Here is a 24,346-nt window from a genome sequence, read left to right on the forward strand (position 1 = left end):
GCATATCATTCTGTATGTCTTCATATGTAAAGTTGATATTCTAAAACAAAAATAGTATCCATGTGGGGAATCATCGAGTAATATAATTCAAAAGGGAATTGTGAATATAATAAGTTGGGTTGATAAAAGAATAGAACTAGAATGCAGAAATTGAGGTAGGGACGTATATATATATATATATATATATATATATATATATATATATATATATATATATATATATATTTATATATTTATTGTAATCATTTTAATTATTTTGTATATTACTCTACATATTTATTTACTTATTTATTTACACACAATTGTTCGTGAATCGTCGAAAATGGTCAAAGGTCAATGCATTCATGATTAATGGTTCAAACATTTTGGGAACTCGATTTAATAGACTTTGCTCATCGTGTCGAAATAATATAAAGATCAAGTTTAAATTTGGTTGGAAATTTCCGGGTCGTCACAGTACCTACCCGTTAAAGAAATTTCGTCCCGAAATTTGAGTGAGGTGGTCATGGCTAACAATAAAAATGTTTTCATGACGAATATAAGTTGATAAATAGAGTTTTATAATTATTTGAATAATACAGATGAAATAATTCGATTATTCGAAGAGTACGAATGAAGATATCACAAAAGAGTGAAATGAATAAATGAAGTTTCGTTTTAACTTGTGACGTAGTCATGGTTGAATTTAGAAGATAAGGTGCGTCTTAAATTTTGACGTTGTCTTGGTTGAATTCCGAAATTCAAGGGATTTAAAGAAAATCTTCGAAATCTAAAAGATTTGATTCTTCGGCGAATAAGGAAATGAAGATCTCTATAAATAAATACGGTGATCTACCTCGATTACTCTGTCTGATATTTCCATTATAAATTAAGCTCTTCCGTTCCATTATTCTCACCATTCCTATACTTTCTTTCTTAGTTCATAGATCCAGGATTGTGAAAATGCTTAGTCCAGTTCTAATCCTTGTCCTTATCCTGACTATCGCCACAATCATTCTCCTTTTCCAACTTTCACCGGAGGAATCTGTTTTCTTCTACTTCGCCCATGGGGTTATAGTGTTTTTAATTCTCCTGTGTCTTTATGTTGCGATAAATATTGACATACACGGTTTGTAATTTACGTGTTGTTATCGGGCTTTATATACTCCTTTATATTTCGGAGCTCCATGCTTTTGTTTTCTCTTCCCGACTTTAAATCAAGCGAATAATGATCCAGAATTCATATATATGAAATTCGAAATGAACATAGTTAATGTTCTAAGAAAGAAATGGTAATAGCACGATCTTGATTCGTCAAATTACCAGAATATTCGGGAAAGATAGAACTATCAAGAAAATATGTTCTTGGTATGTTTATATATCAGATAAAATGTAAGAGTCGTGTAACATGGCACATGATGATGTTATAATCTGTGAATCATCATGTCCCATTTAGAAACTCAGCATGACTTACTGTAATATAATCACGTTGATCAAGTGTCATTATATTATACTAACTCATGCATCAGTTCCCAACATTACTTCAATAACATTCATATTTTAAGCTCGAAAGTTTACAGAATATAGAAACTAACAGTTTCTATATGATGTAACACTGATAGCACGAATAGATTAATGATTTCAGATAAGATTAGTTATGAAAATATCTTCAAAAATATGGAGGATATTTATAATGAAAGATACGATGATATCTTGGAATTTCTAATATCGATGGATGATGAAGAACATTTGTCCGCAAGAGTTTGGTGTCAGAAGCAAGGTATTCGCTAAAGATTTCATCGGAAACAGAATCATCAGGATTCTTAATGTACAAGTTTAGTCCTTGTAATTTGTTCAGAGACTCCTTCGTAGTTTGCTCAATCAGCTTTTCAGTACCAAATTTTCTATCGAGCGTTCCCAACACTCCTTTCTTTATTATCAACTTTTGGCCATTTAGACCATCTACAATTTTGCTGTTTCCTCTGCATTTAATGCTACCATATCTAAATCCTCAGTTATCAATTCGAGGTGGTTTCAAGAGAATTGTGTTTTTAGATGATTAAACGCTGACGGTAATATGGTGGAATATAAAAGGTTCCCCGGTAACAATAAAAGAGCGCATATATATTAAAGTTATAATAAGGTTGTTTTGAATGAAAAGTCGAAGTTGATTTGCTGGAGCTGTGACAAAATTTACTACTTTGAAAGGAATTACCAAGTTATTTTGGGTAATAATAACACTAAAGGAATTAGCACAACTACGTGTTAAACGTTTACTCAGTTTCCGAGAGTTTTTCAGATGCATAACTAAATGCATCAATCTTTTCTCCCGTAGATGAAGTGCGGTTGGTTCATCCTCTCGTTTGAGATGTTTTCAAGAATCATGAAAGGTTTGAACGCAGATTGTAATCGTCAAGATATAAATGAGGTTTAAGATGAAATCAAGTGGCAAACTTGAAGAATTGTTTAGTTTCATATGTTATAATCAATATTTTAATTCATTTTAATTGTCCAATGTTGACAGTCCACAATCGATAGTTCACAGTTAACAGTGCAATCATTCATATATAGTTTAATATATAATATTCGAATTAATTAATACGTATCGTGACCCGTGTACATGTCTCAGACTCGATCACAACTCAAATTATATATATTATTGTAGAATCAACCTCAACCCTGTATAGAGAACTCGTTCATTACTGCATATAGAGTGTCTATGGTTATTCCAAATAATATATATAAATGCGTCGATATGATAGGTCAAAACCTTGTATACGTGTCCCGATATTTAAAGTGCGTAAAATAAATAACAGAAATTAAATAACGATAAATAAAGTGCGTAAAGTAAATAACAGAAATTAAATGCCGTTAAATAAAATTGCGAGAATTAAAATTGCGATAAAATAAATTGCGATAATTAAAATATAATCAGTTAGCTAGGAACAATTAGCTAGGAACAGTTAGCGTGGATTCTTAACAAAATTCCTCATAGTTAATTTGTTTGTTTCTAACAAATTTTATTTTGTCAATTGTTTTCTTCATTATGCCACTTGTTGGATTCTGATATGTCAAAATCTAAATATGAAATTGGATGAAAATGGTTACTCTGTGGTGAATGGATACGTATATCAGTGACTGTAAGTATGATAGTAAGTGACCGTTGAATCAGATTTGAAGAATGTACAGTGTAACCTTTTAATGTGAAATCTAAATATCCCTCGGGTATTACCTACCCGTTAAAATATTTTCACCATTAACAGTTTGTACCAAAGAATTTTTAATTACAACCTTTATGAAAATATATATACATATATATTTTCTTCAGATGTAATCATGGATTTAATGAGTTAATATGATATTAAACTCATTTGATTTACCGTTAGAATAAGAATATATAATCTCTAAAATATTAGAGATTACATAATCACCATGTCGAACGAAGATAAACAATGTAGAACGTCATGTAGAACGAAAATAATCGAGGTAGAACATCATGTAGTATGATAATTAGGCTGGAGGTACAGACTGTGAATTTGAGGCGTGTAGTGTTGAGGCTTGTGCTGCGGATGCTGTTGTTGGTGGTAATGGTGTTGCCGGTGCTGTTGTTGAAGCTGGTACGTTTTGCACCATATTCTCCAAATTGATTACTCGAGCGCGAAGTTCGTTGACTTCATGTATTACTCCGGGATGATTGTCGGTCGGAGCGAGCGGATGAATAAGGTTTAGAATTTTAGATAGAATATAATCGTGGCGAGATACTCTGAAAATGAATGTGAGAATGGTGTTTTGAACAGGTTCGCCGGTAAGTGTTTCAGGTTCTTCGCCAAGAGGGTAATGTGGTGGATGGAAAGGATCGCCTTCTTCTTGTCTCCAATGATTAAGGAGGCTACGAACTCATCAGATAAATTGGGGATGGATGATTGGTTGATTCATTCTGGTGACACTGCTTTCGGAGCTTGAGTGGAAATCTATATCGGAATAGCTGTCGAAATGACTATCAGAATAGCTATCGGAATCTGAGGGACTCGGACTGGTTGAGGGATTCATCTCGTACGATCAGATGAAGGATTTTTGATAAGAAATAGATTATAGGATGTAGATTAGTATCCTACAATACATAATTTACATATGCATATATAATACTAAAATCCCATAAGTTACGGAGGAATCTACGGATGCTGTCAGGAAAAGGTAACAATAACAGTTACGCTAAGATATGAATTTATCTATACACTGTTTATGCAATAGAGGCAGTAAGACGTGTCTAGACTTTAAGGATGATAAGCAAATAATTTTCGACACTAATGATAAGCAAAACTTTTGACATGCAGACACGGTCGAAGTCCAGACTCACTAATGCATCCTAACGACTATCAGTTAGACACACTAATGCAAGACCAGGTTCACTAAGACCACCGCTCTGATGCCACCTGTAGAGACCTGTCCTAATCCATCCGGATGAAGTCTTCAACAGTTGGTCCCATTGCGAGGTTCTGACCTCTATATGTCATGAACGACTCCATGTAATATGAGCAAATGCACAGCGGAAGATTTCTTTCATACCTGAGAATAAACATGCTTTAAAGTGTCAACCAAAAGGTTGGTGAGTTCATTAGTTTAACATAAATAATCATTTCATAATTTTTAATAGACCACAAGATTTCATATTTCCATTTCTCATAAACATACGTCCCATACATAGAGACAAAATATCATTCATATGGATTGAACACCTGGTAACCGACATTCACAATATGCATATAAGAATATCCCCATCATTCCGGGATCCTCCTTCGGACATGATATAAATTTCGAAGTACTAAAGCATCCGGTACTTTGGATGGGGCTTGTTGGGCCCGATAGATCTATCTTTAGAGTTCGCGTCAATTAGGGTGTATGTTCCCTAATTCTTAGATTACCAGACTATATAAAAAGGGGCATATTCGATTTCAATAATTCAACCATAGAATGTAGTTTCGATTACTTGTGTCTATTTCGTAAAACATTTATAAAAAACAGCGCATGTATTTCACAGCCCAAAAATATATAATGCAAAAGCAATTAAAAAGGGAGTAATGAAACTCACGCATATAAATATTGTAAAAACAGTTAATAAAGCATTTGCATATATTCTCAGCCCAAAAATGTAATGAGTAAAAAGGGAATCAAATGAAACTCACCATACTGTATTTTGTAGTAAAAACACATATAACTATATTGAACCATGCAGGGTTGGCCTTTGGATTCACGAACCTATTATTCAATCATGTATATTAATGCATGTAATGGTAATCGAACAATTATATATATTATTAATGATTTTATTTGTTATTTTATATCATATGATTTATTAATAACTTAATTAGATATATTTAATCTTTACATAGATAATTAACATTTATTACAAAAGTATTAATATGATTAGATTTTATGTCATAAGTATATTTTTATATAGAAAATCTTCATTTGATATATTAATAGTACTAATAATAATAATGATAAAAATAATACTAATTATGATAAAAAATTATGATAATTCTAATAATAATAATAATTATAATTTTAATATTAATGATAAAGATAATACTAATAATAAAAATTGTTTGTAATGATAATACTAATAACGTTTAATGATAATACTAATATTTATGATGTAATTTTGTTAATAATAATAAATAATCTAACAATACTAACAATAATAATAATAATAATAATAATAATAATAATAATAATAATGATAATAATAATAATAATAATAATAATAATAATAATAATAATAATAATAATAATAATAATAATAATAATAATAATAATAATAATAAATAAAAGAAGACTACCTTAAAGAGCTTAAAAAGAAATAAATGGCATAGCCCAGGCTCGAACTCACGACCCTTCGTATAACACCAACCCTCCTCACCATCCAACCATTTATGTTTTTCTGATGTCATATCAGATATTAATCTAAATAATCGATATTCGATTCTATTTCATCTTCGTTAACTTCAAATTATCATCATTCCTCCTATTCGATCATCTAACTAACTGTACCATTTCAGCCCAATTACATAAGCCGAATTTTTGGCCAAATAACACGGCCCACCACACAAAAAAAATGGTACGGTTTTTAATATAAAAAGAAATGAGGCGGCCCATTAAACCATATACAAACGATTTTTTTTTTCTTTTTTTTTTCTAAAACAAGTGGGATTACTTGTTCTATTTTACCAGCTATCAACAAAGAAAACACCCAACTACTTTGCCTTTATTATGCTTTTAAAATCAAATTAATATCTAATTGGCATCATCATTATTAGTTATCAATCAATCGAAATCATTCTCTAATTCTTACGGTTCCTCATCATCTCTATATAACTCATAACACTCATCATCATGATCATCTTAAACGTATCCGTTTCATTTTCTATTCGTCACCTTAAAAGGAAAATAGCCGCCTATTTAAACGAGTTGATTGTTGAAGGTGATAAGTATTATATGGGTTGCGATGGTGTAAACAAAATGGTTGTAGCAACAATGAATCGCGATAAGTAATTGTTTGCAAACAGAAGATAAATGATGAAGCAGCAGGTTTTTGTAAAGAGAGGAAATGAGAGAGAGTGAGTGATTTCGGGTCGTGATGGTTTGATCAAAAGATAGTGAGGGTGATGGGTGTTATTACTTGACAGGAAACAAAAATAAACGAGATGAGTGGTGATTAGTGGTTGTGGTTGATGAATGTGGTTGATCAAATGTGTGTTTCATGTGGTGGTTTGGTTTGAACATCAAAAGGAAACAGAAATATGTACAGCATGATTAAGGTTTCGTGTTGGTGGTGATATGAACTTCGATGGTTTTATGGTTGTTTGGTTTTAACCGGTCCAGAAGTAAAAGTGAGTAGTAAATGGGTTTTGGTTTTTGAGTGGTGATCGGGTAAGAAACAACACAGCGACAACAGTAACAAATGGGTTTCGTGATGGTTGTTATGATGATCGATGAATTGCACAGGGTAAAGATGATAATGGTTATGGTAATAAGGGTGGTGATCTTGGTTGCACAACAACAACCGCAGGTGGTCTCCAATGGTGGTTGTTGAGTGGCAGTTGGTGCGACAACCGAATATAGAAGCATCTTGTGATGGTCTCTCGGGTTGGTGAGGATCGAACATAGTAGGCAGCGAATAATCAAAACCAAAATGGTATAGTAATGGTTCGATAATCTTATAAAGTTGTAAACTATATTTGTATGTTCTTGATAGCATCAATAAATGAAGTAATATTTGTAATGAAGATAATATCTATTATCAACAAAAGACAAATGGAAAAAAAATTGTGGTGTGGTGGTGGATGACAAAGCCACGTGAATGCATCTATATTTCATTTTAGTTCATGCAAACTAACAAGAAAACTAGCCCCACATATTTTAATTTTATATACATATGATAATAATAATAGCAAGAATGATAATAATAATAATTTTATCTCCACAAATAATATCAGCCTTTATCTTGCTCAACCAATCCATACCGACTATCACGTCAAAACTTCCCAGTTTGATGGGTATCAAATCGATTTCGAAATCTGCACCAGCTATGTTGATAATAGCTCCTCGACTGATATGGTCAACTTTCTCAAGTTTTCCATTGGCGACCTCGACAAGCATACTCTCTTTTAACGGGACTAATGACCAATTAATCTTATCGCAAAAATGTCTACATACATAACTTCTATCCGCACCAGTATCAAACAAGACAGAAGCTAAAAGATTGTTGATTTTGAATATACCTGTCACCAAGTCGGTGTTTTCGCGTGCGTCCCTTGCATTAACATTGAAAGCTCTAGCGCGCGGTGGTCCGCCATCTTTTCGCTTATTTGGACACGTATTTCTGAAATGGCCTGTCTGCCCGCATTCGTAACACTTCCTTGGCCCTGTGGGGTTCGGTTTCCCATTTAAAGTGGTGACCTTGCAGTCTTTTTCCAACATGCCCAGACCGTTGGCACTTCTCGCAGACAACATTGCAATACCCAGTGTGGTGTTTGTAACACCTCTTGCATTGAGGTAGGGTTCCCTTGTAGTTCGGGTTGGAGTTGGTGTTGTTGTTGGGGTTGGGGTTTCCACCGTTGTTGTTTCCTCTGAAACCCTCATGTCGTTTCGCCGGGTTCTGTTCATAGTTTCTTCCCCTGTTGTTGTTGTTGTTATTGTTGTGGTTATCCCATTTGCGCTTCTCACTAGTACCCGCTTCAGTCTTAGTTTTCTCCGGTTCGTCGATGGTTATTTGATTCATTAAAGTATGCGCCATACGCATCGCTTCGGGAACATTTGGTGGCTTGGACGAGGTGACGTTTCCCTTAATGCTCTTAGGGAGTCCCCAGAAGTACCTTTCCATTCGCTTGAATTCCGGGGTGACCATTGTCGGACACATCAGGGCTATTTCCAAAAATCTCCTGCTGTAACCATCAAGGTCGTTCCCAACGGCCTTTAACTGCATGAATTACATCTCCATCTTTTGTATCCCGGTTCTCGAACAATACTCCTCAATCATGGCACACTTAAATTCTTCCCATGGCGTAGCATACGCCTCATCAATGCCTTGTGCCTGTGCCATTGTGTTCCACCACGTGAGCGCGCCGTCAGATAGCGTGCAAGAAGCAAATTTGGTTTTGTTGTCCTCCGAACAGTTGCTAACTCAGAATACTGATTCAAGTTTCTCGAACCATCTAGTGAGACCAACCGGTCCCTCGGTTCCACTGAAGTTATGTGGTTTACAGCTCTGGAATTCCTTGTAAGTACACCCATTTCGAATGGGCTGAATAACCGGTGGTGGTGGCGGTGGCGGTGGAGCTTGGGGTTGCATTTTCGCAATGGCTGCGGCTACACGTTCTTGGATCATCTCTTCAATTTAAGCAGCAGTAGGTGTGGATCGACCGTTAGCCATGATGTTCTAAACAAAAATTTTGACTCAAGTCAAAATCCAGTATTCAAATAGTAATAATACAGTATACGACAACCAACATGGAATCAACACATCATATGTTATTAAATAACGCATCTAGGTACAAATACCACAGAATCATCGTACAGTAATGTAAATAGAACATCGTGCAAGAATTAAATAACGCAAAGTTCCATTCATTAATAATAATAAGTTTCATACATCTGAATAAGTTCGTATAATACATAAGTGAAACATAAAACTACAACTAGATTACATAACGAAATCTAAATACAAAAGTCCTACGGTGAAGGTGGGTGAAGGATGTCCATAACCTGAGACATCTGCTCCTCAAGCTCAGCTACCCGAGCTCGGAGGATCTCCACCTCCCTTGTCAATTCCTCGACTGTGGGAGATGGTGGGTCAGGCGGTGCCGGCGATGCAGGTGGTGCCGGTGGTGCAGGTGGTGCTGGTGGTGCCGGTGGTGCAGACATTACATAACGGGGTGCAGATGTTCCGGCTCCAGAAATAGTCAGTACGTAACGGGGTGCCTTACGCACTTATGGGTCGGCAGGGTACGGCACAAGCCGCTTACTAGCAGTAACCCTACGACGCCGACCAAATGCGTCAGTGAAGGCTCGTCCTCCGTTGATCCCCGTAATGATGGTACCGTCGAAGCGATACCGCTTCTTCGGCGGGGTGGAGGGTGGTTGAATAGGTGCATCGGGGTCCTCCTCGTCGGAGTCATCTGAGGAGGTGTCGTCGGATGAGGCATCAGTGGATGACAGGTCGCCCAAATCATGTGGTGGATGTACGGGTGGCTAAACTGGCCGTCCTTGAGCGGCCATCATCTATTGGTAACGAGCGGGTCCGATCGGAATGAGACGTCCATCAGGGGCGCGTCGGCACCAATGGCGATACCGGTTACGGAAAGGACCTTCCCCGAACTCTGCGGGAATCACAATCTCACCGGAGCGGGGCTGTGATCCTGAGGGCCCGGGGGCAGATGGAGCTGGAATCTTCGAAGGGTCCTGGGCTCCGCTAGAAGTAACCACTGGGGCAGGCGCCTGGCTGCTAGTCCCGGAAGATGAAGCGCCGGGGTCACTCGTGGGTAGCGGGATCGGTGTGTCGGCAGCAGCAGCAGATGGGGTGGCTGACGAGTCTGAACTGCCCAAAATGATAGCAGGTAGAGTATCCGACATCTGAACAAGGAAAAATAAATTTTTCCATGTCAGTAAGTCATAAAGCAAGCATGTATTAGGCCAACAGTTTAAATCATGTATAACAATAAGTAGCATGGCGATAACGACAAGTATCATGCAATCGAAAGCAGATAATAGCATGCAGTAGTGACATCATGTAATAGCATACGGCATATAGTAGTAAAAGTAAGCAGCAGCATGCAGTAAGTTCAGCGGAAACAAGTAAACTAGCAAGTTGTAGATTAGTCCTATTAGTGAATCTTACTCGGGTCGGTCTTAGACTCACTAATGCATCCTAATTCCCTACAACCAATGCTCTGATACCAAATGTGATGCCCCGTACAAAACCATCGTGTACGAATCATCAACAACATGATCATTACAAGGTTAAGTACTACATGCTGTAATAAAAGAAGTTGCATTCACGATATAAAGATGACGTCATAACCGACGTCAATTGTTTTACACCAACAGTATGCTTCTACGAATAGCAAGCATGAATAAATGTATGTGACCCTTAGGTCGTTACAAAACATAGTTTCAAATGTATTAAAGTTTGAATGCAAGATAAATAGTTCATGCGGTGATAACACTAGAGCAGCGGTGTCTATGGCAAGACTAGCACGACAGCGGAAGTAAATAACCTTAAGCACCTGAGAAAAACATGCTTAAAAATGTCAACACAAAGGTTGGTGAGCTATAGTTTAAGTATGACAGTAATGTAAGGTAGGCCACGAGATTTCAGTGCTACAAAGAGCGTTTCAAAACAGTATGATAAAGTATATGTTAACCGTGGGCACTTAGTAACTAACTTAACATTTATACCCCCTGAAAGTACACTTGGCAAGTGCGTATGTTTACGAAGTATTAAACACTCGTTAAATGCTAGCGCTACTAGCCCGAGTGGGGATGTCAAACCCTATGGATCCATATCTAAGATTCACGTTCACCGGTTCAAAAACCAATGACTAAACGTTACCGAGCTAAAGGGAATGTTTATGCCGTTGTATAACCCATACATATATAAAGTTTAAGTACTCATGCCTAGTATATAAAACATAAAATCCGCATGTATTCTCAGTTCCCAAAATAAGTTAAAGTAAAAAGGGAATGCTATAACTCACAATGATAAAGTAGCGGTAAAGTATGACTCGGAAAGTAAGCAAGTAATGAAGGTTGTCCAAATGGGTCCTCAACCTAAGTCAAATAGTACTAAGTCAGTAAATCGTCCCAAAAGGTTTAAAAGTATGTAAATAAGGTCTTAAAGGTCATCATCATTCATCATCAAACAAAAGGTGTAAAGTAAGTTTCGTTTATGAAAGTAGTTTAAAACAAAGGCTGACTTTGATCAGTCACCACGGCCTCTAACCCTACTGAAATAAGGTGAGACCAGTGGCCATGGCTCCGTATATGAGTCCTTTAAGTGTGGTAAAATTTACAGAAGCAAACTCTTCTTCATTTGACCGTGGCGATGGTCTAAGTGCGAGTAGGTCAGAAATTTCTGCACAACGTTAAAAGGACATAGTGACGATCGGAGGGCCATAAATCCTAAAACGTAACTCGGATTAAGACGAGTCCTATATGAAAAGTTATCTAATAGAATAGAGCTATCTGAAAATCAACATTAAAACAGCCCAGGTCTTACTGATCAGACCCAGAAACAGCAAAACAGTAGGGTCAGTAGGTTTCGGTGGTTCTTGGTGCTCGATGCTTATCATGGTTCTCATCCTTGATGCATATAGCTTCAAGTGTACAACTCGTTGATGTGTTTGCATCATTTTCACCAAGGTTTGACCATCATAACTCAAGTGTAAGTCTAAGACATGAAGCACAACTCACTTAAGTGTTGCAAGTATTTTGATGAACCAAAGTTACATCAAAGTCTTAGATTCAACACATACATGAAATGTAAAAGTAATATTAACCAAGCTTTGACTATTAGGACACAAGTGTAGGTCTAAGACATGTAGCACAACTCACTTAAGAGTTGTATGAAGTTTGATGAACCAAAGTTACATCAAAGTCTTAGATCTAACACATACATGAACTTTAAAACTAATAATAAGTTACAAACTTGAAAGTAAACTTATGAAATCAAGATCTTAAGTTGCAGAACATAGTTCTTAGTTAGATCTTGAAGATCCAAGACTCAAAAGTCTAGATCTAACATAAGTGTACAAAGTTACAATTAAAGAAACTTACTTACATGTTCTTGAACTTTTAAAGTTTATTTTAGTTCAAGATTAATGAGATCAAAGTTAACTAGTAACATTTGACCAATAACAACCAACAAACATGAAATTAAAGTGCATAAGATGAAGACATAAACTAAGTAAACAAGTAATTAGTTCATGGTTTGTTCATACTTTAAAGATTCAAGCCTAAGTCTTGATCTTTAGAAAGTAAACTTTAAAGTTTACTTCATGAACTTCAAGTATGATTTACAACCATGAACTTACAACTCTTGAAACAACATATGTAGAACGTAAACTAGTAAGTTTAGTTCTTGTGTGTTCTTGAAATACAAGATAAAAGAAGAATGAAACTAGTAAGTTTGATTCTTGAAACTAGTAAGTAATTAACTAACAAATACATGTAACTAAACAACAACCAAGATCAAGTGATTAAAACAAACAATGATGATGATGAGAGAGTGGTGTTAGGCCACGGTTTTGGCCAAAGAAAAGGAAGAGGAAAAAGTTCATAATACTTACAAGAAAGGAGAGAATATGAGAGAAAAGTTGAGAGGATTTTTGCAAGTAAAGTGTGTGTTGTAAATGAGAGAGTAAACAAATGAGAAGTAATGAGAAAAAAAGATTTGAATCCTCTTGTGCACCATTCTAGGCCACGGCTGCAGCAGAAAAAAAAAGAGGGAGGCAATTGTCTACTAGTTCTTCATGTGTTAAAGCTTAAAAGGTGGTTACAAGAGGTGCATGCATGGGGATTATGTGTAAACTAGATTCCAAGGTGACTTAACTAACTAGTTACACTTACAAGTAATACTTACAAGTGGAAGACATGGGCTAAATAATCCAACTAAGAGGTAGGGTGGGCTCTTTAAGTCCATGTACAAATATAAAGCCCAAGTTCCAATAATTAACAAATAAGTCCAATTAAAGCCCAAGTAATTAACTAGTCACCATAGTTAATTAAAATGATTAATAAAATCAATCATGAATGTAAATAATACTTGAAAATATTATTCGTGTAAGTTTCGTGTATCACAAAGACGTTTCGGGAATTTAAAGTCAAGTACGGGCAATCATGGCAACATGTAAATGTAGTAACATACATTCGTTTAATCACACGTATTAATAATAATAATTATTAATAAATAACGTTGGAAAAACCAGGGTCGTTACAATCTGCATCTTATAACGGTAGTTGCCATACCAAAAAGCTTGAATCGTTATTCTCGAATTTCGCAGCAACTCTACGCCAACAGTCATATAACGTCTATCTCCAAGACTTACATACTTCGAATGTGAAGTTTCTGAAAAACACCCTAAACTGCGAACTAGTTCTCGAAATTTTAAAAAAAAATGCTGATGAAGCAGCAAAAACTGTAAACGACCTTAACAGTTAAAAGTTTGTTGATAAAGAATAGTGTGTTGGCAAAGCTCGAAAAAAGAGAAGGTTTGGAACTGGAAAACGGATTGAGCAAACCATGAAGGAGGCTGTGGACAAATTACAAAGACTAAACCTGCCTTCAAAGAATTCAAATGATTCAGTGTCTGCTGAAATTATTATCGAATACCTTGCTCCTGACTCTAAACCTTTACGGACAAATCTTCATCATCATCCATCGATGTTAGAAATTCTAAGATATCATCATATCTTTCATTATAAATATCCTCGATATTTTTGAAGATATCTTTATAACTATTCTTATCTGAAATCAATTATCTCTTCGCGTTATCTGTATTACATCAGAAAGAAAACCATTTTAGTTTCTAAATTCTAAAAAATTCGAACTTAAAATGTGAATGTTATTGAAGTGGTGTTGGGAACTGAAGCATGAGTTAGTATAATATAATGACACTTGATCAACGTGATTATATTACAGTAAGTCATGCTGAGTTTCTAAATGGAACGTGATGATTCACAGATCATAACATCATCAAGTGTCATGTTACACGACTCTTTTATTCTACTTAAACTCTAAACATATCAAGAAAATATTTTTCTTGATGATTCGGCATTTTTCGGGATATTCTGGTAATTTGACAAATCAAGATCGTGTCATTACAATTTCCTTCTTAGAACATTAACTAAGTTCATTCCGAAATTCATATCTGCGAATTCTGGACCATTACATGCGGTGCTAAATGACAAGAAGAGAAAACAAAAGAATGAAGATCCGAAATAGAAATTGGAGTATAAATCACAGCAAATAGGAGAGAGCATTAACTGTGGATGACAATGATTATAGAAGACAGAGCAGGGACTCCAAAAAATAAGGAAAGATATAAAGCCCGACGACAGCACATAAATTACAAAACGTGTATATCAATAAGTATTGCAACGTAAAGACATGGGAGAACTAAAAACACTATAAAACCAAACGTATAGTAGAAGTGAACAGATCCCTCCGGTAGCAGATGAAAAAGAAGAACGATAGATATGAAAGTTAGGAGTATAGCAAGAATCAGAACTGGATGAAGCATATTGACGAATGCTTTAAGGTATGAATTGAGGGAGAAAAATAGAAGGTGTGAGTTATGGAAATAAGGAAACGAAGGGGGTGGATATATAGTAAAATATCTGACAAAGCAATCAAAACAGATTATCGCATTTAATCAAAGCGGATCCTAATTTCCTTAATTACCAAAGAAATAAATCTTATTACGAAGATTTTCTCTAAATCCCTTGAATTTCGGAAATCAACCGTGACTACGTCACCGGTTAAGTCAAACCTACATTTATTCATTTCATTTTTTTTTTTTGAGAACTTCACTCGTACTTTTCATAAAAAAAAATATTAAATTGTTTTGTCTATATTACTCAATGATGATAAAACTCTAATTTTCAGCTCGTATGCGTCATGAAAACATACTTATTGTCAGCCATGACCATCCCAATCAAATTTCGGGACGAAATTTCTTTAACGGGTAGGTACTGTGACGACCCGAAAATTTCTGAATAAATTTAAACTTTATCTTTATATGTTTCCGACACGATAAGCAAAGTCTGTAATATTGAGTCTCGAAAACTTTGGAACTATGTTCATATGTTTAATTACCCTTCGACTATTCCCAACGATTCAAGAACAATTATATTTAACTTGATGTGCATATATAACTATATAAATATAGTTATATTAATTGAAAACGTTAACAAAGTATTAGATGTATAATACCTTACATAAACGTATTTGTTTCAATATATGTTTAATATATTTATCGACGGAATTAAAAGATAATATCAAATGATTGAATTATTAGATACATTGTGATATGATTACGGGTCTATGTTATGAGGTCCACTGTGATTTAAGAAATCTATTTTTTTGACAACATTCGGAAAATGGTAAAGTGATTTATAAGTAAGAACAAATGTGTCAATTAACGTGAACTAGACAAGGGTTAGTGGAAATTCCTGTTTAATTTTCAATTCATGTTTTATAATATTTTCCTCGTGACCTTGATAAGATAACTATGTTAACTTTCATTTTATTTAATGTGAAAGTAAGAACGTGGAGTGTAAATAACTTAGATGCTGGATATCGACAAGTTAAGTAACTCGACATTTTCATTAAGATGATTTCATACGTTTATTTAACCTTTGGACTTTATCACATGCTTCACCAACAAACTGTAATTTAAAAATTTGAAACCTATTATGAATATATATAATTCTACTTTTCTAAAACGTTTTATGATATAACGATTTTCATTATTTTAACCTTTTAACAAAATGATTCTTAAATATATTTAGTTTTGGAAAACAAAATTATCATATTTATTTGATTTAGTTTCAAACGTACAAAAACGTTTTCAGTTTAAAAAGAACTTTATTATTAAAACGTATATAACTTTTATAAATATCTAGAATCACTTTTGACAACTCATTTATTAACCAGTATGATAAAGATAACGATATTTATATTTTATTTTATTAAATATATATAACGATAAATTTAATATTATATATATTTATACGCGTATTATACGTACATAGTTTTATACTTTTACTATATTTAACTTTACCTTTACTTTACTTTTACTTTACTTTTACTTTAATAATTCATACTTTAATAATTCACTTTAATAATTTATACTTTAATAATTCATACTTTAATAATTCACTTTAATAATTCATACTTTAATAATTCACTTTAATAATTCAAAAATCTATTATAAATAGAATTCAATAGGTTTCATTATTTCATAGAAACTTGAAAATATATTTTTCTAAACTCTTTCAATCGATTTACATATATATATTTACTTAGTATTATTTCAAGATATTATTAGTATACATAAAATACTACGACGGAGTTATGTTCAGGCGATTTCAAAATAAGTTTTCAAACGGGATAGAGCTAAGGAAATTATGGGTTATAGCTATGGAGGTTTTGGGTATTGTTCAAGGGTATTGCTCGTGAGGTCAACCTAACGTTTTTCATTTTCGTTGCGTCTACGTACTTTTCTGCAATATTGAATCACAATATTGATACGTGAGCATTCATATCTTATCTTTTATACATTAATAGTGTATCCCTGACTAGTGCTCGAGTATATCTGATTATGCATGTTTGTATGCTTAGTTTCGTCGTTAAATAGTTTATGATAAATCATGAATTTAATACATATGCTACTAAGATAAGGTATATGATATGCATGTTCTTGGAAAGCTGGCGAAAAATTAATAACTTTTCATTTAGAAAGCTTATGGTTTCGATGAACGGATTAAAAGATATGGTCAACTGAATTATTATTAATTTTAGTGTTATTATTATTAAAATGATTATTATTATTATTACTGTCGTCGTTATTATTATTATTTAATAATAATAATAATTATTATTATTAATATCGTTTTCATTATTTTTATCATTATTAGTAATATTATTATGACAATAGTATTACTACAAAAGATTATTATTTGTTATCAAAATTATTATTATTATTATTATTATTATTATTATTATTATTAAAATAATTAATATTATTATTATTATAAAATAATACAACTTTTGGTTCATTATTATTATTATTATCAATATTATATTATTTAATCAAATAAATACTTGATACAAATATATATTTATGATGCATATCACTACATTTTTATCATTAAAAGGATATTATGTGAACATTATATAAATTATAATACTTACTATATAAAAATATATTTTTACTATATATTAACATAAATTGGTATCATTAATACATTATAATAAATGATGAAATTAAAATATTGTAAGATACTGATTTAAATAAAAATATCGTTTTCATTATTTTTATCATTATTATTATTATTAAAAGTATCATTAATATTAAAACTATCATTCTATTAAAATTATCATTTTTAATAGAAATTTCATTGTTATTATAAGATATCATTTTTTTTAGTATCATTTTAATATTATTATTATTAAAATTATCATTTTAAATAAAATTATTATTTTTATATAAAATATTATTATTATTATAGTTAATATTAAAAGGTATTGTTATTATTAAAATTATCATGATTAGAATTATCACTTTATTATAATTAATATCATCATTAGTAAATAAATATTGTTATTATTATTATTAGTAGAATAATAATAATAATTATTATTATTATTATTACAAAATAATACAACTTTTACTCATTATTATTATCATCAATATTATTTTATCAAATAAATATGTGATACAATTACATTAATAATACATACCACTATATTTTTATGATATTGAGTGAAGTGTATAAATTTTATTACTTGAGATATATAAAAGTATATTTTTATCATATATAAATTTTAATATAAATTTTTATTTATTAATAAATGACTTGTATTATTTAATTTAATAAAATATAATAAATATATTTAAATATATAAGACGACTATATTTAAGTTATATAATAAAAAAGTATAGATCTAGAAGTCATTTTGGGTCAAGTTGATTTTTGTTGACTTTTGCATATCGGTCTCGAGCATTAGGATTGTGATACACTACGACTTGACTTAAATTGTTAGACAGATATTGACCAACATATAAATACATATACTAATATAGGTTCGTGAATTCGAGGCCAACCCTGCACTTGTTCAGTGCCGTCATATACATAATTGCTACGAAATACAGTATTGTGAGTTTCATTACTCCCTTTTTAAATGTTTTTGCAATATATATTTTTGGGGCTGAGAATACATGCACTTTTATAAATGTTTGACGAAATAGACACAAGTAATCGAAAACTACATTATATGGTTGGATTATCGAAATCGAATATCGCCCTTCAAGTCTGGTAACCTAAGAATTAGGGAAATGACCCCTAATTGACGCGAATCCTAAAGATAGATCTATTGGGCCTAACAACCCCCATTCATGTCTATGGATGGTTTTAGTACTTCGAGATTATTATTATACAGACGAGATGTCTGTGGGGATATTCTATGCATTATGGTTAATGTCGGTTACCAGGTGTTCAATCCATATGAATGATTTTTATGCAGATGGCTATATGCATGCATGATGTTTTATAAGAAATTGAAATATGAAATCTTGTGCTCTATTAAAATTATGAAAATAATTGATTACGATAAACTAATGAACTCACCAACCTTTTGGTTGACACTTGTAAGCATGTTTATTATCAGGTATTAAAGAAATCTTCCGCTGTGCATTTTTTCATTTAAAAGATATTACTTGGTCATTCATGGCATATTTCAAAAGACGTTGCTTTCGAGTCGTTGAGTTCAACAAGATTATTATTAAGTAGATGACAGATTAAGTCATTTATAGTTTGGATATATTATGAAATGGTATGCATGCCTGTCAACTTTTGATGTAAATGAAAGTTTGTCTTTTAAAAACGAATGCAATGTTGTAAAATGTATCATTTAGAGGTCAAATACCTCGCAATGAAATCAATTATTATTTAACGTTTATAATCGATATGAAGGGGCATTTCAGATACTATTAAATTGTATGAAACAGGTTTCGGAAAAACGCCCAGAAAATCGGGCGGGATGCTGTAAATACAGCAGAATTCTTTTAAAACCATCAGGTACCTTTTGCGGCGACAATCGTCGCAAAAAATGGCAGCAAAAGAAGGGACACATCGCCGCAAATACTCGCCGCCAATAATCAGCTGACAGTTGCTTGTCAGATTTTGCCGGGAACGTTTGGCACCATCTCGTCGCCGCAAATAAGTCGCCACAAAAAAGAAAATCTATTTTCTTTTCGTTTTTCTTATTAAATAGTGGGCCCAATTTTTGTACGCCGCAAAAAAATGACGCAAAAGATTTTAGACGGCGAACTTACGGTGACGACCTTATAAGCGGCGAGTGGTCGCCGCCAAAAAGCTTTTGCGGCGAGAAACCCCGTTTAATGCGGCGATTAATACAAGTGCAGTTTAACAGACTTTATGAGTTTATCTTAACAAATAATACAATAATCTAAAACATTATAGACAGCTTAATACATTTTAAACAAATAATAGTCTGTTAGATATGTCAATCATATTTTACATGTTAAAAACGGGTCGTTAGAAATAGAAATGAAATGCTTACTTTTCAAAAGAGAAAGAGTCACAAAGTGGTAAGGTACAATTCCGTAAATGAGTGGGAGTAATATAAAATATAACCACTACTAATTCTAAAGTGAAAAAAAATTACTAAAGAAAGAAAAAGGTAATGATAATAAATAAATGGAAGGTGATTCTCACACACCTCTTTTTGATTCACTTACACTTTTGTTTCATAAATTGACAGTTATACCCTTAGTGAGTTGAACTTATATTATTATTCTAAGTATAATTAAGGGTATAATAATAAAATAGGTGTAGATGGGTAAAAAAGTGGTGTGTGAGGATCACCCCTAAAATAAAAAAGCAAACACATTGTTTTCTTTATTGACATTGTTTTTGTCTCTTCATTCTTTTTTTTTTATTTTTTACTTTTTCATAGTAACCGAAGGTAACGAATTGTTCACATCTTCAAACATAAGCATTTAGCCCTCACAATATAACACGTGTCAAAATTTCTATTTCTATGTATTGTATGATAACCTAATTTAAACTACAAAGTCTTAAACAAACATATCTAATTAAACAAACATATCTAAGAACCCAAATGACGTACAAAATTAACTAGTTTTATATTTTTGATGAAAAAGATGGAATGGACACTTGTAACATGTTAAAAAACTAGAGCATACAACTCCTGTTACATGCATACACGATTGATATAGGTTTAACATCAACAATATTTATCATGCATCCATATTTGTATTTTACTGTATCATGGTTCAAATAAGTCATTAACCCGTTTATTAGGAGTTTTCTTGCTAATCTAAAATACAAATCATTAACCATTATCAATGCATCTAAAATTAACATGTAGAAGACTAGATAAATTTTATACTTTTTTATAAAAAAAACATGCTAATATTTAAGGGAATCCTTATCCAGAAAGCAAGAGCTAGCCAAGAGGGAACCAAGTAATACATCGAAATCCATTTGGGTGTAATTTGTCGGTAGCCACTTTTTAGAAATTAAGAACCACATGTTAAGAGCAAAAGGTTGACTTTTTATAAGAGATACAAAAGTCAACATTTTTATCGGAAGAGACAACTGTTACAGTTCACCATCCCAACTATCGCACCATTACGCATAACCCCTTTTTAACTGTGAAAATTTTCAAATTAACCACCTAAGTTTTTATTTTACACAAAGTTACCACTTTCATTTCATATCATATTATTTCTTTAATGGAAGCCGTTTTTAAGTCATGTTTACTGTACATGACAAATACAAAATACTCAATTAAACATTGGTGATAAGCCTCTAACTAAATTTTTGATATTTCGTTTCAGCTCGAGTTATTCACGATAATTGAACTAAAGAATTGAAAAGGACTGAATCGTACTCTTTCTATTGGACTCAAATAGATGATCACCTCCGGTGAAAATTTGTTTGATCAAACATGAATTGTTCAGTCATACCAAATAAAAGACTAGAAGCATATTACTTCCCTGCGCATTGTTAGTGTATTAAACGATTTGCATTGGAAGCATATATAAGGTCAATCCCGTGAATTTAAGTACATAGAACTAGATGAATAAAAATACTCTTAGGCCCTAACGAATAATATAAACTATTAAAAATAAGACCTTTGCGGTCTTGTTCGAATGCTAGTGGACTTTGATTTTTTCTGATGTTTTTTATTGTTGTTTTTGGACATATTGTGTTTTGTCTTCGCTGCTTCGGTTGTATTTCTCCAGTTCCCTTGCTTCTTAAATTTCCGATTATGTCTGTATATATAAAAAGTTGAGTCCTTGAAAATCTTATACCCTGAGCGGTCGATCACTTTGTTTCCCGTCCGGGTCTCCCGTGAGCATATAGATTGAACACTCTTTTCTTTTAGATTATGAAACAAACAAATTACATAATTTCAAATATAGCCATCTACATATTTATTAAAGTTGAAGGATCCAATGTTAAAATTTTCTTAACCGTATAAGTCTTATCCTTACATATTCACCCCCGCACTTTATCTCCCACGTGCTTTAATAACCTAGTTAAGTTGTTTTTATCTTGAGCCTCACAAAACTAATACTCCGTAGAAAAGTCAAACCTTGTCTTTGACCAAAAAAAAGTTTAATTTTTCTGTATATTGACTTTCAATTTTCATATAGATAAAATATATTATTCCATTTCTCACTCATCTACCCCCCATCACATATATAAACCATACATTACATTATTCCAAATAACGAATATTCACAAACCAAACATCATCAAAAGACCTCAACTCTCATTCATTCAATTCAAACTTCAAAAAATCCTTCAAGTTTCAATTTTTTTTGCAAACTAAATTGTGGGTTGTTCTTATAACTCTCCATTTTATTATGGGTGATCACGAAAACATCGAAGTTCCTCCATTTTTCGTGTGTCCGATTTCATTAGGAATCATGAAAGATCCCGTAACACTTTCAACGGGTATCACCTACGATCGCGAAAGCATCGAAAAATGGCTATATGTTAAGAAGAATAATACTTGTCCCGTTACCAAACAAGTCCTTCTCGACGTCGAATTAACCCCAAATCATACGGTTCGACGTTTGATCCAATCTTGGTGCACTCTCAACCCATCATCCGGAGTCGAACGAGCCCCCACGCCTCGAGTTCCGATCACCAAGTCCGAAATCCTTAAACTACTCAAAGATTTAAAGCATCCAAATTTGAAAATGAAGTCTTTGAAGAAATTGAAAGTTTTAGTTTTGGAAAATGAAACAAATAAAAGGTCAATGGAAGCAGTCGGAGCAATTGATTATCTAAATAACTATGTCTTGAATGATCAAGATGCCACGTCATCTTCACTGACCAGAGAAGATTCCGACGTGGACACTTTAGATTTTGTGACACCCGTTGACGAAGCAATAACCATTCTTTACCACATGCAACTTTCAAAAACTGAACTTCAAGGTTTGTTTGCTAAAAATTGTGATTTTGTTGAAACCCTAACGCGCGTGATGAAACGCGCGATCAACTATGAAACACGTACGTACACCGTCATGTTGTTAAAGTCAATGTTCGAAGCCCAAGAGAACGTACTAATTGCACCGTCGTTGAAACACGAGTTCTTTATTGAATTAGTCAAGATATTGAACGATCAAATATCACAAAAAGCTACAAAAGCAACGTTAAAGTTACTTATTAATGTTTGTGTATCAGGCCGAAACAGAATAAGAGCTGCTGAAGCAGCTCTTGTTCCGGCCTTGATAGATATTTTATTAGATTCTTCTGACAAAAGGTTGTCCGAAATGGTGTTGTTGGCATTAGATCAACTTTGTCAATGTGCCGAAGGGAGATCTGAGTTGTTAAAACATGGTGCGGGTTTAGCAATTGTTTCGAAAAAGATTTTTAGGGTTTCGGCGGTGGCAAGTGATAGGGCGGTGAGGATCGTGCATTCGGTTGCTAAATTTTCCGGTAACGCCAGTGTGGTGACGGAGATGTTGCAAATAGGGGTGGTAGGGAAGTTGTGTTTGGTGTTGCAAGTTGATTGTGGTAGTAAAATGAAAGAAAAAGCTATTGAGATTTTGAAGATGCATGCTAGGGTTTGGAGTAATTCTTCTTGTATACCACATACTTTAATTTCATCATATCCATCATGAAAATTAATTTTTTAAGATTAGGTTAGGTTATTTGATGACATTTTAGATGATTGATAAGTTGTGTAAAGATTGATTGATATATACTCTCTGATGTTAATTAGTCAGTTTTAAAGAAAAACGTGACTAAATTTGCACCGTAATTGTTTTGAGCAAATATTTCGTGCTCTATTGAAGTTCAATTCATTTGTAAATATTCTTGTTAATTTAGTAAGAATGAAAAAAAGAAAAGATACAAAAATATTGTTTACTTCATAAATTCAATTCTTTGTGTTATTTGTCTTTTTATTTATATTTATTTATTTATTCGTTCATATTCATATTTCATATTCATATTAAAAGAAACATTTGATTTATGAGAGTTTCTATCTTAATTTCGTTTATAATTAATCTTAATATCATTTTGTTGAGGTCACCGGCATAGGAACTCCCCGATGATGTGTTTTACATTTTTAGATGTATTATGTAAAACATATATATATATATATATATATATATATATATATATATATATATATATATATATATATATATATATATATATATATATATATAGTATATAGTATTGTATAAATTTAACAACTAAATCTCAAGGATTAGTCTAGTCGTGCTAAGTTCAATATTGTAGACTATACTTAAAGTTTTGCTTTCCAATAAAAAATAATTAAAAAGTAATTTTAACAACTACTATACATAATATACTTTTTAATTAATATCATAAGAAATTTACTAAATATGTGAAATACTCACATATTTATTCTTAGACATTGCTTAGAAAATGTTAGTTAATTAAGGATATATGTCGATCGGTCGTCGACCTTAAAAGACTCGTTAAATATTTTTTTCAAAGACTTGAAAAGGTGTTCGTATATATACTCGTAATTCATAAAATATATAGTTGA

General features: G+C 32.8%; 1 protein-coding gene across 1 annotated transcript; it reads left to right on the forward strand.

Annotated features, from left to right (window-relative positions):
* The first annotated feature begins 22,065 nt into the window (after positions 1-22,065).
* On the forward strand, positions 22,066-23,670 carry LOC139853326 (E3 ubiquitin-protein ligase PUB23-like). The gene has a single exon (XM_071842700.1). The coding sequence runs from the start codon at positions 22,182-22,184 to the stop codon at positions 23,445-23,447; it is 1,266 nt and encodes a 421-aa protein (XP_071698801.1). The 5' UTR covers positions 22,066-22,181; the 3' UTR covers positions 23,448-23,670.
* The last annotated feature ends 676 nt before the right edge of the window (positions 23,671-24,346 follow it).

Source organism: Rutidosis leptorrhynchoides, chromosome 6, assembly GCF_046630445.1.
Source record: "Rutidosis leptorrhynchoides isolate AG116_Rl617_1_P2 chromosome 6, CSIRO_AGI_Rlap_v1, whole genome shotgun sequence".
NCBI lineage: Eukaryota > Viridiplantae > Streptophyta > Magnoliopsida > Asterales > Asteraceae > Rutidosis > Rutidosis leptorrhynchoides.

Excerpts from the sequence above, each read along its gene's own strand:
- LOC139853326 (XM_071842700.1), top strand. The coding sequence starts at position 22,182 with ATGGGTGATCACGAAAACATCGAAGTTCCTCCATTTTTCGTGTGTCCG.